The following is a 14,646-nucleotide window of genomic DNA, read 5'->3' on the forward strand; positions in this document are numbered from 1 at the left end:
CCATTCAGCCCATCATGCCGGCTCTTTGAAAGAGCTCTCCAATTAGTCCACTGCCTTACTCTTGCACCGTAGCCCTGCAAATTTCTCCTTTTCAAATATTTATCCAATTCCCTTTTGAAAGTTATTATTGAATCTGCTGGCACCGCATTCCAGATCACAACAACTCACTGAGTAAATACATTTCTCCTCATCTCCCCTCTGGTTTTTTTGCCAATCACCTTCAGTCTGTCCCCTCTGGTTACTGACCCTCCTGTCACTGGAAACAGTTTCTCCCGATCTACTCTTATTAAAACCCAGCACCTTGGGACATTCCAAATTAGCGGGAGCTGGATTTGTTTGTATAACAGGGTTGACTATCTGCCAGCGTGTTGTATTTCTTTGCCCTGTACACACAGTATGCTAGTTCAGCAGGCACAAGTACCATCACTTAAACAGATTGCATCCCGTGCCATCTAAACCCAACCTTGTTTCTGGCTCGCAGGTTTTATCGTGTTTGCGGTGTGCGTTGTCACCAGCTGCCTGATCCTGATCCTGGTGGCGGCCCCACGGTACGGGCAGAAGAATGTCCTTGTCTACATCCTCATCTGCTCAGTCATCGGTTCCCTCTCTGTCTCATGCGTCAAAGGCCTGGGCATCGCCATCAAGGAGCTATTTGTGGGCCACCCTGTGCTGTCGCAGCCGGTGACCTGGATCCTGCTGGTGTGCCTGATAGCCTGTGTGAGCACACAGATCAACTACCTGAACAAAGCCCTGGACATCTTCAACACCTCCATCGTCACGCCCATCTACTACGTCTTCTTCACCACCGCAGTCATGACATGTTCGGCCATCCTGTTCAAGGAGTGGTATCACATGACTGTTGACAACATCGTGGGCACCATAAGCGGGTTCATCATCATCGTCCTTGGGATCTTCCTGCTCCACGCCTTCAAGAACATCGGCTTCAGCCCGGGTACCCTGCCCCCATTCCTCAGGAAGCGCGAGCCTGGAGCTGCGTGGAGCGGGGGTGGCGAGGAGCCAGTTGTACCAAGCTCTGCCGGACATGGGGACGGAAATCCCCAACAGCCCAGGTGTAGATGGGACTGTGCACGGTTTCATCTGAGGGCTCAGGTTGCAGGAGCGGGGGCTGTTGTCATGGAGACGCTGAGCCACACAACATGTTCGAAGCACTTCCGCTTCCTCCACACAAATCTGGTTCAGCGTTTCATCCAGCGCAGCTCCCGGGGTCACTGCTCCAAGTTAAAGCTCGTGTCCGCTGTCCTCTTCTTTCAGCCAATGTGCGTTATTGGCAGAAGATTCTCTTTCTCCTTTTGTCTTGAGGTGCAATCTCTCCTCAGCTTGAGCCAGTGCTGTTCGATCCGAGCGGAGTCTGGCCCACTCCGCTTCAACCCGCCAGTGCACCACCCAGTTTGCAGATCACTGCCCCCCAGCAGAAGTGTCCTGTTCCTCAGCGTAAAATCGAACCCTAGCACACTTAAGGCAGGGGAGAAGTAAATATGCCCCTTCTCTCTGCATATTTGAGGGGGTGTAGCAGTGGCCTCCGACAGCAGGACCCTCTCACTCACTCAAACGTTTCTACGTGTGGGACCCCAAGTGTCGATCTGTTCTCAGCGACGAGGACACACGGCTGGGAGACCCACCCACCTAACCTTTGAAATACTGTGTCACACACCCAAATGAAATGGATCTTATTAGTATGCATTGCGTCAGTAAGGCAGTAAAGCACAAACATAACAGAATCTGTCTATCTTTCACCATCTGAGGACCCTACTTTGACACTATATGCCCTAAATTGAGTGTGTAAATTATAGAAAGGCTTGGATAACATGTGCCAGTACCAAGAGGGAGAGTGAGGTTTGAGAAATGGCACTGCTGTCACTATTTAAGGTTTTGGTGCCAATACATTTACTGTTGAAATTGTTCCCATCACTACCGTCAGCAGCTGTCCGTACTCACCCACTCTGCCCCAAGTTACAACCTACCTTCGGCAGCACACAATGTGAAATTGAACAAACTGTGTGCGTCAGACTTCGAGCAAATTCAGAACAAAGATTTCAGCCGACATGAAAGTTCATGGGACCGTGTGCTCTCCTCCAGGACAGGCTATAACTGCACACATGGGACAGGGTAGAGGGAGCTTTACTCTGTATCTAAACCATGCTGTACCTGCCCTGGGAGTGTTTGATGGGACCGTGTCGAGAGAGCTTTACTCTGTATCTATCCCGTGCTGGACCTGCCCTGGGAGTGTTTGATGGGACAGTGTAGAGGGAGTTTTACTCTGTATCTAACCTGTGCTGTACCTGCCCTGGGAGTGTTTGATGGGACAGTGTAGAGGGAGTTTTACTCTGTATCTAACCTGTGCTGTACCTGCCCTGGGAGTGTTTGATGGGACAGTGTAGAGGGAGCTTTACTCTGTATCTAACCCATGCTGTACCTGCCCTGGGAGTGTTTGATGGGACAGTGTAGAGGGAGCTTTACTCTGTATCTAACCTGTGCTGTACCTGCCCTGGGAGTGTTTGATGGGACCGTGTCGAGAGAGCTTTACTCTGTATCTAACCTATAGGACCTGCCCTGGGAGTGTTTGATGGGACAGTGTAGAGGGAGCTTTACACTGTATCTAACCCGTGCTGTACCTGCCCTGGGAGTGTTTGATGGGACAGTGTAGAGGGAGCTTTACTCTGTATCTAACCCGTGCTGTACCTGCCCTGGGAGTGTTTGATGGGACAGTGTAGAGGGAGCTTTACTCTGTATCTAACCCGTGCTGTACCTGCCCTGGGAGTGTTTAATTCTGATATTGTACATTCCTCCTAGAATGTGTTCTACTCCCATCACTGATGCCTGTATTACTGCAGTGAAGAGTTTTTGAGATTCTGGCCACACGAGACCCGTCTAATTGTTCCCTGTCCCAGGAGCTCCGAGCTGGGGCAGTGACATAAGCAGACGTGGAACCTTGGGTGTGATGAGGGGCATACGGTGTCCCACAGGGTTTCCTGACCCAGGATCTCAGTCACTAGGGTTTCACAGCGCTGATGAGCTGTTTCAAAGTGATAAAACCAGGTTCTTAGTGGATATCTACTTCCCTGGCACGACAGTGGGGGACTTGCATCCTAACTCGCCGGGCAGGAATCTGGTACAACCCTGGTTTTACACCCTGCCCAATATTACTCCACTGATTTCAACACGGAGTGTAGGCGGTGGGTGAAACCAGCGTTGCACCGATCCCATCCGTTTCCCGCTGGACAGGTAAGGTTAGAATTACTCCAAACGGTCCGTCGTTCTGCTGAATGATTCACAAAGCAACTCGCCTGTGACGTAAGAATTTCCCCCGGGATTTTCCCGATCTCCTCGCAGAGATCCCGGGCACTCCTGTTTAACTTGGTCTGTCTGCTATTGTTCTGCAATTACCTGCTCAAAATGCTTTAACTTGACTCAATTAGTTGAAAAGATGTCTAATACTAAAATATATTTTTATTATACTAATGAGAATGGTGTGGCAGGAGTTTTTGTCACGATTTACTGGGGGTCTCCCTGGCGTTCAGTAAAACAGCACTTGGAACAGCCTGAGGGAGCGTGTGGCCCACCTCCATTTTAGCTGCTCAGCCTGTGGCAGGAGCTGCTGTTTCTCTGTTCAATCTGCCTGCTTGTGGAATGGGAAATGAGGACACAGAAAATCACAGAACCACGTCCCATCGCTGTGGGGGAATCACAGACACCGACCCCGGTCCCATCACTGGGGGAATCACAGACACCGACCCCGGTCCCATCGCTGTGGGGGAATCACAGACACCGACCCCGGTCCCATCGCTGTGGGGGAATCACAGACACCGACCCCCATCCCATCGCGGTGGGGGAATCACAGACACCGACCCCGGTCCCATCGCTGGGGGGGAATCACAGACACCGACCCCGGTCCCATCACTGGGGGGGGAATCACAGACACCGACCCCGCTCCCATCGCTGTGGGGGAATCACAGACACCGACCCCGGTCCCATCGCTGTGGGGGAATCACAGACACCGACCCCCATCCCATCGCGGTGGGGGAATCACAGACACCGACCCCGGTCCCATCGCTGGGGGGGAATCACAGACACCGACCCCGGTCCCATCACTGGGGGGGGAATCACAGACACCGACCCCGCTCCCATCGCTGTGGGGGAATCACAGACACCGACCCCGGTCCCATCACTGGGGGGGAATCACAGACACCGACCCCGGTCCCATCGCGGTGGGGGAATCACAGACACCGACCCCGGTCCCATCACTGGGGGGGAATCACAGACACCGACCCCGGTCCCATCGCTGTGGGGGAATCACAGACACCGACCCCGGTCCCATCACTGGGGGGGAATCACAGACACCGACCCCGGTCCCATCGCTGTGGGGGAATCACAGACACCGACCCCGGTCCCATCGCTGTGGGGGAATCACAGACACCGACCCCCATCCCATCGCGGTGGGGGAATCACAGACACCGACCCCGGTCCCATCGCTGTGGGGGAATCACAGACACCGACCCCGGTCCCATCACTGGGGGGGAATCACAGACACCGACCCCGGTCCCATCACTGGGGGGGAATCACAGACACCGACCCCCATCCCATCGCTGTGGGGGAATCACAGACACCGACCCCGGTCCCATCCCATCGCTGTGGGGGAATCACAGACACCGACCCCGGTCCCATCGCGGTGGGGGAATCACAGACACCGACCCCCATCCCATCGCTGTGGGGGAATCACAGACACCGACCCCCATCCCATCGCTGTGGGGGAATCACAGACACCGACCCCGGTCCCATCACTGGGGGGGAATCACAGACACCGACCCCCATCCCATCGCTGTGGGGGAATCACAGACACCGACCCCGGTCCCATCACTGGGGGGGAATCACAGACACCGACCCCGGTCCCATCGCGGTGGGGGAATCACAGACACCGACCCCCATCCCATCGCTGTGGGGGAATCACAGACACCGACCCCCATCCCATCGCTGTGGGGGAATCACAGACACCGACCCCGGTCCCATCACTGGGGGGGAATCACAGACACCGACCCCGGTCCCATCACTGGGGGGGAATCACAGACACCGACCCCGGTCCCATCGCTGTGGGGGAATCACAGACACCGACCCCGGTCCCATCGCTGTGGGGGAATCACAGACACCGACCCCGGTCCCATCGCTGTGGGGGAATCACAGACACCGACCCCGGTCCCATCGCTGGGGGGGAATCACAGACACCGACCCCGGTCCCATCGCTGGGGGGGAATCACAGACACCGACCCCGGTCCCATCACTGGGGGAATCACAGACACCGACCCCGGTCCCATCACTGGGGGAATCAGTCACCGATCCCATCATTGGGGGAATCACAGACACTGACCCCAGTCCCATCACTGCGGGGGAGTCACAGACACTGACCCCAGTCCCATCACTGCGGGGGAGTCACAGACACCGACCCCGCTCCCATCACTGTGGGAGAATCACAGACACAGACCCCGGTCCCATCACTGTGGGGGAATCACAGACACAGACCCCGGTCCCATCACTGTGGGAGAATCACAGACACAGACCCCGGTCCCATCACTGTGGGGGAATCACAGACACTGACCCCGGTCCCATTACTGTGGGGGAATCACAGACACTGACCCCGGTCCCATTACTGTGGGGGAATCACAGACACTGACCCCGGTCCCATCACTGGGGGAATCAGAGACACCGACCCCGGTCTGATTACTGGTAGGGTAATCACAGACACCGCCCCTGGTCCCATCACTGTGGGGCATCACAGTCACACAATAACACCAGTCTGAAGTAATTCATCTTGAAAATGTAATGACTGTGCAGGATTGTGTGTTTGAAAAATGCCACTGTGCTTTATTTCAGGATGGTATTTGGATCATACAGGAGACTCAGTATCAGAGATACGTTAGTCCGAGTTAAGGTCCTTTTAAGAGCAGCCATGGGGTAGCAGGTCCCGCGGAGCTGTGCCCTACCTGGAGAGCACCATTGCCCGCCCCGCACTGTGCCCGCCCCGCACTGTGCTCGTGTGGTATGGCCGATCTTCAGTACACTCTTGCCCGCTCAGTCACTCAGGCTTTCCGGCGACAACTTGGTTTTCTGCGTCTGTTCCAGCCGATTGAGGATGAACTGGCTGGTGTCGATGAAACGCTCCACACAGTTGATGAAGCAGGTTTCTGTTCTGCTGTCGAGCCGTGGGCCTGGTTTATCCATACACTTGTCCTGCCATGGGAGAGGACAAACACCATCAACAACAGGAAAGCATTAGAGAACACTGTGAAGCTAAAGGAGTGCAAAGTGCCGCGATCTGACAGGACACATCCAAGGATCCCGAGGGAAATGGGGGACGTAGCAAGGCAGGCCCCAGGTATTATATTTCAGGGTAACACTGAGCCAGAGGACTGGAGAGTGACCAATGTAATACCCACTTTCAAATCAGAAGACAGAACCAACCTGGTAATTACAGGCCAGTTCGTTCAAGGTGAAATGATTAAATATCCACATGGAGAAAGTAATTTGAAGCAGCCAACATGGAGTTCAGAAAGGAAGATCGTGCTCGACAAACCTGATCGAGTTCTTTGAGGAGGTGAGAGATATGGTGGATGGGGAAAATGCAGTGGATGTGTTGTACATGGACTTTCAGAAAGCCTTTGACAATGTAACACACACGAGAAGATTAGAGTGTAAAAAATTAGGGAGAGTGTGCTTGGAAGGGGTGTCCCACAGGGTTCAGTTGAATCATTTGGGATATAAGCCTAGAGGGATGGTATCCAAATTTACTGATAAAATGGTGGATGTAGTAAATGTGAGGTGGTGTATTTTGTTAAAAATACAAATATTTATATTTTGAATGGGGTAAAGCTGTGGATGACCAAAGGGATTAGGGGGTTCAGGTACACAAGACATTAAAAGCAGCATTTCAAGCGGATAAGGCCATTTAAAAAAAAAGTATTCCATTAGTTTTTTTTAAAGAGGCATAGAATATAAAAGTCGAGATGTAATGGTGAATCTATATAAACATCTGCATTCCACAGTTGGAGTGCTGTGTGCAGTTTTGGGCTCCGTACTATAGGAAAGATGTTGAGGCAATAGAGAGGGAACTGCACAGATTCACTGGGATGCTGCCTGGTGTGAGGAAATACAATTACAAAGAAAGACTTGATTGGGCTGTTTTTGTTCGAACGGAGGAGATTCTGGCTCGATTTGATCGAGGTGTTTAAAATTGAGAAACAGACTGTTTCCAGTGATTGAGGGATCTGGAACAAAGCGACATAGACACAAGATTAAAGCTGAGAGATTTAGGACAGAGAGCAGGAGGAAGTTTTTTTTACACAGAGGGTTGCCTGGCTGTGGAGTTTACTCCCAGAGTCAGTGGTTGAAGCGGAGATCATGTTAATATTTAAGAATCAGGGACCCCCCTGTAAATACCGACACACTCCCGGGGACCCCCTGTAAATACAGACACACTCCCGGGGACCCCCTGTAAATACAGACACACTCCCGGGGACCCCCCTGTAAATACAGACACACTCCCGGGGACCCCCTGTAAATACCGACACACTCCCGGGATCCATGTAAATACCGACACACTCCCGGGACCCCCTGTAAATACAGACACACTCCCGGGGACCCCCTGTAAATACAGACACACTCCCGGGGACCCCCTGTAAATACAGACACACTCCCGGGGACCCCCTGTAAATACAGACACACTCCCGGGGACCCCCTGTAAATACAGACACACTCCCGGGGACCCCCTGTAAATACAGACACACTCCCGGGGACCCCCTGTAAATACAGACACACTCCCGGGGACCCCCTGTAAATACAGACACACTCCCGGGGACCCCCTGTAAATACAGACACACTCCCGGGGACCCCCTGTAAATACAGACACACTCCCGGGGACCCCCTGTAAATACAGACACACTCCCGGGGACCCCCTGTAAATACTGGCACACTCCTGGGAACCAGTAAATACTGGAAAGCATGGACTCCCAACCCAAAAATCAACGTGATATCACCACCTCTACCTCTCACTGGCCTCTGCTTCCCCCTCACTTCCCCACGAGGCCTGCTCTCCACCCTCTCACGACAGTACAATCTGTTGTCGACATAACATCATTTCACATTCAGGAATGTGACCTGATGTTAAAAATTCATCTTTACGGTGGATGGTGCAGTAAACAAACACAAAATACTCTGACCCCTGGGACCAGACCCCAGGCTCGGAGATATGTTCCTCTTGTCCTAAACTGCTGCCTGCCACAAACCTGGTGGGGGGCAGTTAACGGGAGGTCAGCCACTTATACTCCCTGACCCCGCTGCCTTCCCACCATGTCCTGATCTCAATCTGCTCTTTAGAGCAGGACAACTGTAGAAAGGAAGCGGTGTAATCCTTGAAATTTGCAGATCGGGCCTCGTGAGGTGGCCTTGGACCTCCCTTGCCCCTGGCTCCCCACAACTGCGGCCAGAGTCCCCGCAACACTTACCGGGGTCCTTGGCTACAGCCCCTGATGCTGAATCCTGCTTCCGCACTGGTCAGGTAGTGGATCGGGCCAGGTTCAGGCGGAGCAGAGAGAACATTTATGGCAGTAAGGCCCGGCTATTCCCACTGGCTGGGAGAGGAGGGGGGTGAGGCCTGTGGCTGAGGAGGGGGGTGAGGCCTGTGGCTGAGGAGGGGGGTGAGGCCTGTGGCTGGGCTGGGCAGGGAGGGAGGGGGGTGAGGCCTGTGGCTGGGCAGGGAGGGAGGGGGGTGAGGCCTGTGGCTGGGCAGGGGGGTGAGGCCTGTGGCTGGGCAGGGGGGGGGGCGAGGCCTGTGGCTGGGCAGGGGGGGGGGGGGGCGAGGCCTGTGGCTGGGCAGGGAGGGGGGGGTGTGAGGCCTGTGGCTGGGCAGGGAGGGGGGTGGGGCCTGTGGCTGGGCAGGGAGTGGGGTGAGGCCTGTGGCTGGGCAGGGAGTGGGGTGAGGCCTGTGGCTGGGCAGGGAGGGGGGGGGTGAGGCCTGTGGCTGGGCAGGGAGGGGGGTGAGGCCTGTGGCAGGGCAGGGAGGGGGGTGAGGCCTGTGGCTGGGCAGGGAGGGGGGTGAGGCCTGTGGCTGGGCAGGGAGGGGGGTGAGGCCTGTGGCTGGGCAGGGGGTGAGGCCTGTGGCTGGGCAGGGAGGGGGGGTGAGGCCTGTGGCTGGGCAGGGAGGGGGGGTGAGGCCTGTGGCTGGGCAGGGAGGGGGGTGAGGCCTGTGGCTGGGCAGGGAGGGGGGTGAGGCCTGTGGCTGGGCAGGGAGGGGGGGTGAGGCCTGTGGCTGGGCAGGGAGGGAATCAGATTGACATTGGATCACACAGGGTGATCATTGGCCAAGGAGGTGGTAAGATGAAGAACAAACACAGTAATCAAATGTAAGAAATTAAAATGAAAGTAAGGAACAAAATGAAGTACATTTCCCCCGAACAGGAGAGGCATTCAAATTAAAATACAGAATGTTGGAGATATGTGGAGCAAAAGGAAGGTGGAACAAAGAAACACGTCACACCCAGTGAAGGTGAGGAGGCCTCTCTCTCCACCTCGCACCCAGTGAAGGTGAGGAGGCCTCTCTCTCCACCTCGCACCCAGTGAAGGTGAGGAGGCCTCTCTCTCCACCTCGCACCCAGTGAAGGTGAGGAGGCCTCTCTCTCCACCTCGCACCCAGTGAAGGTGAGGAGGCCCCTCTCTCCACCTCGTGAAGGTGAGGAGGCCCCTCTCTCCACCTCGCACCCAGTGAAGGTGAGGAGGCCCCTCTCTCCACCTCGCACCCAGTGAAGGTGAGGAGGCCCCTCTCTCCACCTCGCACCCAGTGAAGGTGAGGAGGCCCCTCTCTCCACCTCGCACCCAGTGAAGGTGAGGAGGCCCCTCTCTCCACCTCGCACCCAGTGAAGGTGAGGAGGCCCCTCTCTCCACCTCGCACCCAGTGAAGGTGAGGAGGCCCCTCTCTCCACCTCGCACCCAGTGAAGGTGAGGAGGCCCCTCTCTCCACCTCGCACCCAGTGAAGGTGAGGAGGCCCCTCTCTCCACCTCGCACCCAGTGAAGGTGAGGAGGCCCCTCTCTCCACCTCGCACCCAGTGAAGGTGAGGAGGCCCCTCTCTCCACCTCGCACCCAGTGAAGGTGAGGAGGCCCCTCTCTCCACCTCGCACCCAGTGAAGGTGAGGAGGCCCCTCTCTCCACCTCGCACCCAGTGAAGGTGAGGAGGCCCCTCTCTCCACCTCGCACCCAGTGAAGGTGAGGAGGCCCCTCTCTCCACCTCGCACCCAGTGAAGGTGAGGAGGCCCCTCTCTCCACCTCGCACCCAGTGAAGGTGAGGAGGCCCCTCTCTCCACCTCGCACCCAGTGAAGGTGAGGAGGCCTCTCATCCCATCTCGCACCCAGTGAAGGTGAGGAGGCCTCTCATCCCATCTCACACCCAGTGTAGGTGAGGAAGCCCCTCATCCCATCTCACACCCAGTGTAGGTGGAGGCCCCTCATCCCATCTCACACCCAGTGTAGGTGAGGAGGCCCCTCAACCCATCTCACACCCAGTGTAGGTGAGGAGGCCCCTCAACCCATCTCACACCCAGTATACGTGAGGAGGCCCCTCATCCCATCCAGCTCACCTTTCCATAGACACCTGTGGCTCTCCATCAATTTCTAACTGCACCCTGATTGCCTAATTCTAGTCTCCGCTCCCCTTCTCACAGCCCATTCCAGGTACTGATCACTGGGAAGAAACATTTGCTGTCATCAGCCCTGTCAGTTTGCTCCCGTGTCCCCTCTGACCTGGTTGAAACTGAACTAGCTTTAACACGTTCTAATGCCCTCAGTATCTCAGATAGCTGTCTAAGGGCCACGCTCATTCACCTCCTCTCAAGGGTGAAGAGTCCAGTTTTTCTACCTGGTATTTATCACTCATCCTCTGATATTTGGGATCAGCCCCAAAGATCCTCTAACATTTCCAGGACTGGAGGTTTCCCTCGTGCCTCTGAGAGCAGCACTGAACTCAGAGTGCACTGAACAGCTGCAGCAAGACTGATGGAAGTGAATTGAATGCGCCGGGTTACTGGTCTTCACTAAGAGACAGAAGAGGAGCACGGCGAGGTGCACTTGTTCAGGGCAATTCGGAAAGTTGGATCGATATTTCAGAGGGAGCAAAAAGAATAGCTCTAGTTAACAAAGCAGGTGGAGAAGAGGAGGAAGGAGGGGTCACTGTGATGGAGCAAGCACAGCTTGGGATGAAATAGGGCACCGAGATGGTGAATGGTCTGTTATAGCCTGAGAGAGTGGCCAGTGAGAGGGATGGAGTCGATGGCAAGGGAAGGGAGTTTGTGGTGGGGGCCGAAGATAATGGCTTCAGTCTTCCCAATGTTTGAAGCTACCAGGGGTTATCTTTGCTCTCCAACAACTTGCATTTATATAGTGCCTTTAATGTAGTAAAACATCCCAAGGCCCTTCAGAGGAGCGTTATCAAACAAAAATTGACACCGAGCCACATTAGGAGATATTAGGACAGGTGACCAAAAGCTTGGTCAAAGAGGATATGAGCAGCACAGTTTTGGATGAGCTGAGGTTTATGGAAGGTGAAAGCTGGGAGGCTGGCCAGAAGAGCATTGGAATAGTCGAGTCTGTTAACCAAAGTACGGATGATCCTGGACTAGTGAGCAGTTTTGGCTGAAGAGGACAAGGCCTAGTGGAGCTGGATGTGGTCAGCCGGGTGTCTGGCCGGGTCCTGTGGAGATTTTCCCCGTGGGCAGTAGCAGAAGGAAGCGGGCTGGGGTTGAGAGATACAAGAAAGTGGTCAGAGATGGGCTGGTCAGTGATCCAGGCCATTGGAGCAGAGGCCAAAGGGGGTAGCACAGTCGGGACATCGGGGAGTTTATATGGAGTGAGTGTTTAAGGGTCAGAGGGGAGAGGGCAAGGTGAGTTGGAGATTGAAATCACAGAGGATGAGGAGTCCCATGGTGCAAAGGCTGAGGGAGATCATCTCAGGGAGAAACACAGGATAAGGCTTGGGAAGCACTACAGGGAGAGACAGGAGGGGTGGAGCAGGGTGAAGGAGAAGGGCAGAGACCAAGGTGTGATTTGGTGACAAGGGCCTCACTGTGTGGGGCAAGTGGTGAGAAGGCGGGGAGGACTTCAGTGAGGGGCAAGGTGGCACTACTTGGGAGGCAAAGTTCCGTCAAGACCACAATGTCAACCAGCTGGGAAATGACAAGAGGCTTGAGAGTGGAGCGAGGGGAATGTGGAGAGGAGCGGTGACTGGGGCAGTGGTGGGATGGGGTAGGGAGCGGGGAGAGCAAGACCTGAGAGATGAATGGCGGAACGGCCGGCTGGCGGGTGGGGGAAAGGACAGAGAAAAGAGACAGAAAGAACGGGCTCTGGACTGGAGCAGAAACATTATTGTACAGGACATTGAGCCCACGCACCAGTTCCTGGTTAGATCAACCACAGTTGGTTGCTGGTCAGATTCCCTCTCTCAGTAGTTAGTTGCTGGTCAGAATCCCTCTCTCAGTAGTTAGTGGCTGGTTATATTCCCTCTATCAGTAGTTAGTTGCTGGTTATATTCGCTCTATCAGTAGTTAGTGGCTGGTTATATTCCCTCTATCAGTAGTTAGTGGCTGGTTATATTCCCTCTATCAGTAGTTAGTGGCTGGTTATATTCCCTCTGAGTAGTTAGTGGCTGGTTATATTGACTATCAGTAGTTAGTGCTGGTTGTGTCGCTACTTACCCAGCAGAGCTCGGTCAGGCCGTGCACCAGCTGCTGGAACTTCTGTTTCTGACTCTCCACCTCGATGAATTGCTGCAGGTGAGGATTGGCCGCCAGACCCTGGGACTCCATCCCCGCTCCGCTCGGCACCACACCGACTGCAGGGCCGCCGCTCCGGCCGACTCTCCCGGTCCCGCTATCCCCGGCGCCCGGCTCTACCTCTCCTCCTGCGCCGCCACTCCGACCTTCAGGCGCTCGTCCTGCTGGACCCCGCCACGCCGGAACCGGAAACCGAGCACGCCCCTCCCACTCACCCCAACATGGCGGCGGCCGTGAACCACGTGCTCAACCCCGGTGACAACAAACCCAGGGGACAATGGGCCGTCTGCTCCTGAACCCCGGGGACAATGGGCCGTCTGCTCCTGAACCCCGGGGACAATGGGCCGTCTGCTCCTGAACCCCGGGGACAATGGGCCGTCTGTTCCCCAACACCGGCGACAATGGGACGTCAGTTCCCCAACCCCGGGGACAATGGACCGTCTGTTCTACAACCCCAGGAACATTGTGTCGTCTGTTCCTGATCCCCAGGGACAATGGGCCCTCTGTTCCTGATCCCCAGGGACAATGGGCCCTCTGTTCTCCAACCCCGGGGACAATGGGCCGTCTGTTCCTGATCCCCAGGGACAATGGGCCCTCTATTCTCCAACCCCGGGGACAATGGGCTGTCTGTTCCTGATCCCCAGGGACAATGGGCCCTCTGTTCTCCAACCCCGGGGACAATTGGGCCGTCTGTTCCTGAACCCCGGGGACAATGGGCCGTCTGTTCCCCAACCGCGGGGACAATGGGACATCTGTTCCTGAACCCTGAGGACAATGGGCCGTCTGTTCCTGAACCCCGGGGACAATGGGCCGTCTGTTCCTGAACCCCGGGGACAATGGGCCATCTTCCTGAACCCTGGTGATGATGGCCCGACTGTTCCTGAACCCTGGGGTAAATGGCCCGTCTGTTCCTGAAACCCAGGGACAATGTGCCGTCTGTTCCCCAACCCCGGGGACAATGGGCCGTGTGTTCCTGAAACCCGGGGACAATGGGCCGTGTGTTCCTGAAACCCGGCGACAATGGGCCGTCTATTCCCCAACCTCGGCGACAATGGGCCGCCAGTTCCCCAACCCCGGGGACAATGGGCCTCCAGTTCCCCAACCCCAGGAACATTGTGTCGTCTGTTCCTGATCCCCAGGGACAATGGGCTGTCTGTTCCCCAACCCCGGGGTAAATGGCCCGTCTTTTCCCCAACCCTGGGAACAATGGGCCGTCTGTACTATAACCCCAGGAACATTGGGTCGCCTGTTCCTGAACCCCGGGGATAATGGGCCGTCTCTTCCTGAACCCCGGGGATAATGGGTCGTCTGTTCCCCAACCCAGGGGACAAGTGACCGTCTGTTCCTGAACCCCGGCGACAATGGGTCGTCTGTTCCCCAACCCAGGGGACAATTGACCGTCTGTTCCTGAACCCCGGTGACAATGGGTCGTCTGTTCCCCAACCCAGGGGACAATGGGTCGTCTGTTCCCCAACCCAGGGGACAATTGACCGTCTGTTCCTGAACCCCGGCGACAATGGGCCGTCTGTTCCTGAACCCCGGCGACAATGGGCCGTCTGTTCCTGAACCCCGGGGACAATGGGCCGTCTGTTCCCCAACCCCGGCGACAATGGGCCGTCTGTTCCCCAACCCCAGCGACAATGGGCCGTCTGTTCCTGAACCCCGGGGACAATAGGCCGTCTGCTCCTGAACCCCGGGGACAATGGGCCGTCTGTTCCTGAACCCCGGGGACAATGGGTCATCTGTTCCTCAACCCCGGGGACGATAGGCCGTCTGCTCCTGAACCCCGGGGACAATGGGCCGTCTGCTCCCCAACCCCGGGG

General features: G+C 55.9%; 2 protein-coding genes across 2 annotated transcripts in view; one reads left to right on the top strand and one right to left on the bottom strand.

The window, feature by feature from the left end:
• Positions 1 to 1,102, top strand: part of LOC147124882 (magnesium transporter NIPA2) — a 16,237-nt gene extending 15,135 nt beyond the window's left edge. The window contains 2 exon segments of the mRNA XM_085987092.1: positions 348 to 999; positions 1,001 to 1,102. Of these exon segments, the coding sequence (XP_085843218.1) occupies positions 348 to 999; positions 1,001 to 1,102 (754 nt within the window).
• A 4,744-nt stretch (positions 1,103 to 5,846) lies between these two features.
• Positions 5,847 to 13,012, bottom strand: timm8a (translocase of inner mitochondrial membrane 8 homolog A (yeast)). Its single transcript, XM_085994189.1, has 2 exons — positions 12,746 to 13,012; positions 5,847 to 6,240 (listed from the first exon to the last, which is right to left on the bottom strand). The coding sequence occupies exons 1-2, from the start codon at positions 12,854 to 12,856 to the stop codon at positions 6,082 to 6,084; spliced, it is 270 nt and encodes an 89-aa protein (XP_085850315.1). The 5' UTR covers positions 12,857 to 13,012; the 3' UTR covers positions 5,847 to 6,081.
• Positions 13,013 to 14,646: the final 1,634 nt, after the last annotated feature.

Source organism: Somniosus microcephalus, chromosome 1 (assembly GCF_052327205.1).
Source record: "Somniosus microcephalus isolate GS21.2 chromosome 1, FLI_Smic_1.0, whole genome shotgun sequence".
NCBI lineage: Eukaryota > Metazoa > Chordata > Chondrichthyes > Squaliformes > Somniosidae > Somniosus > Somniosus microcephalus.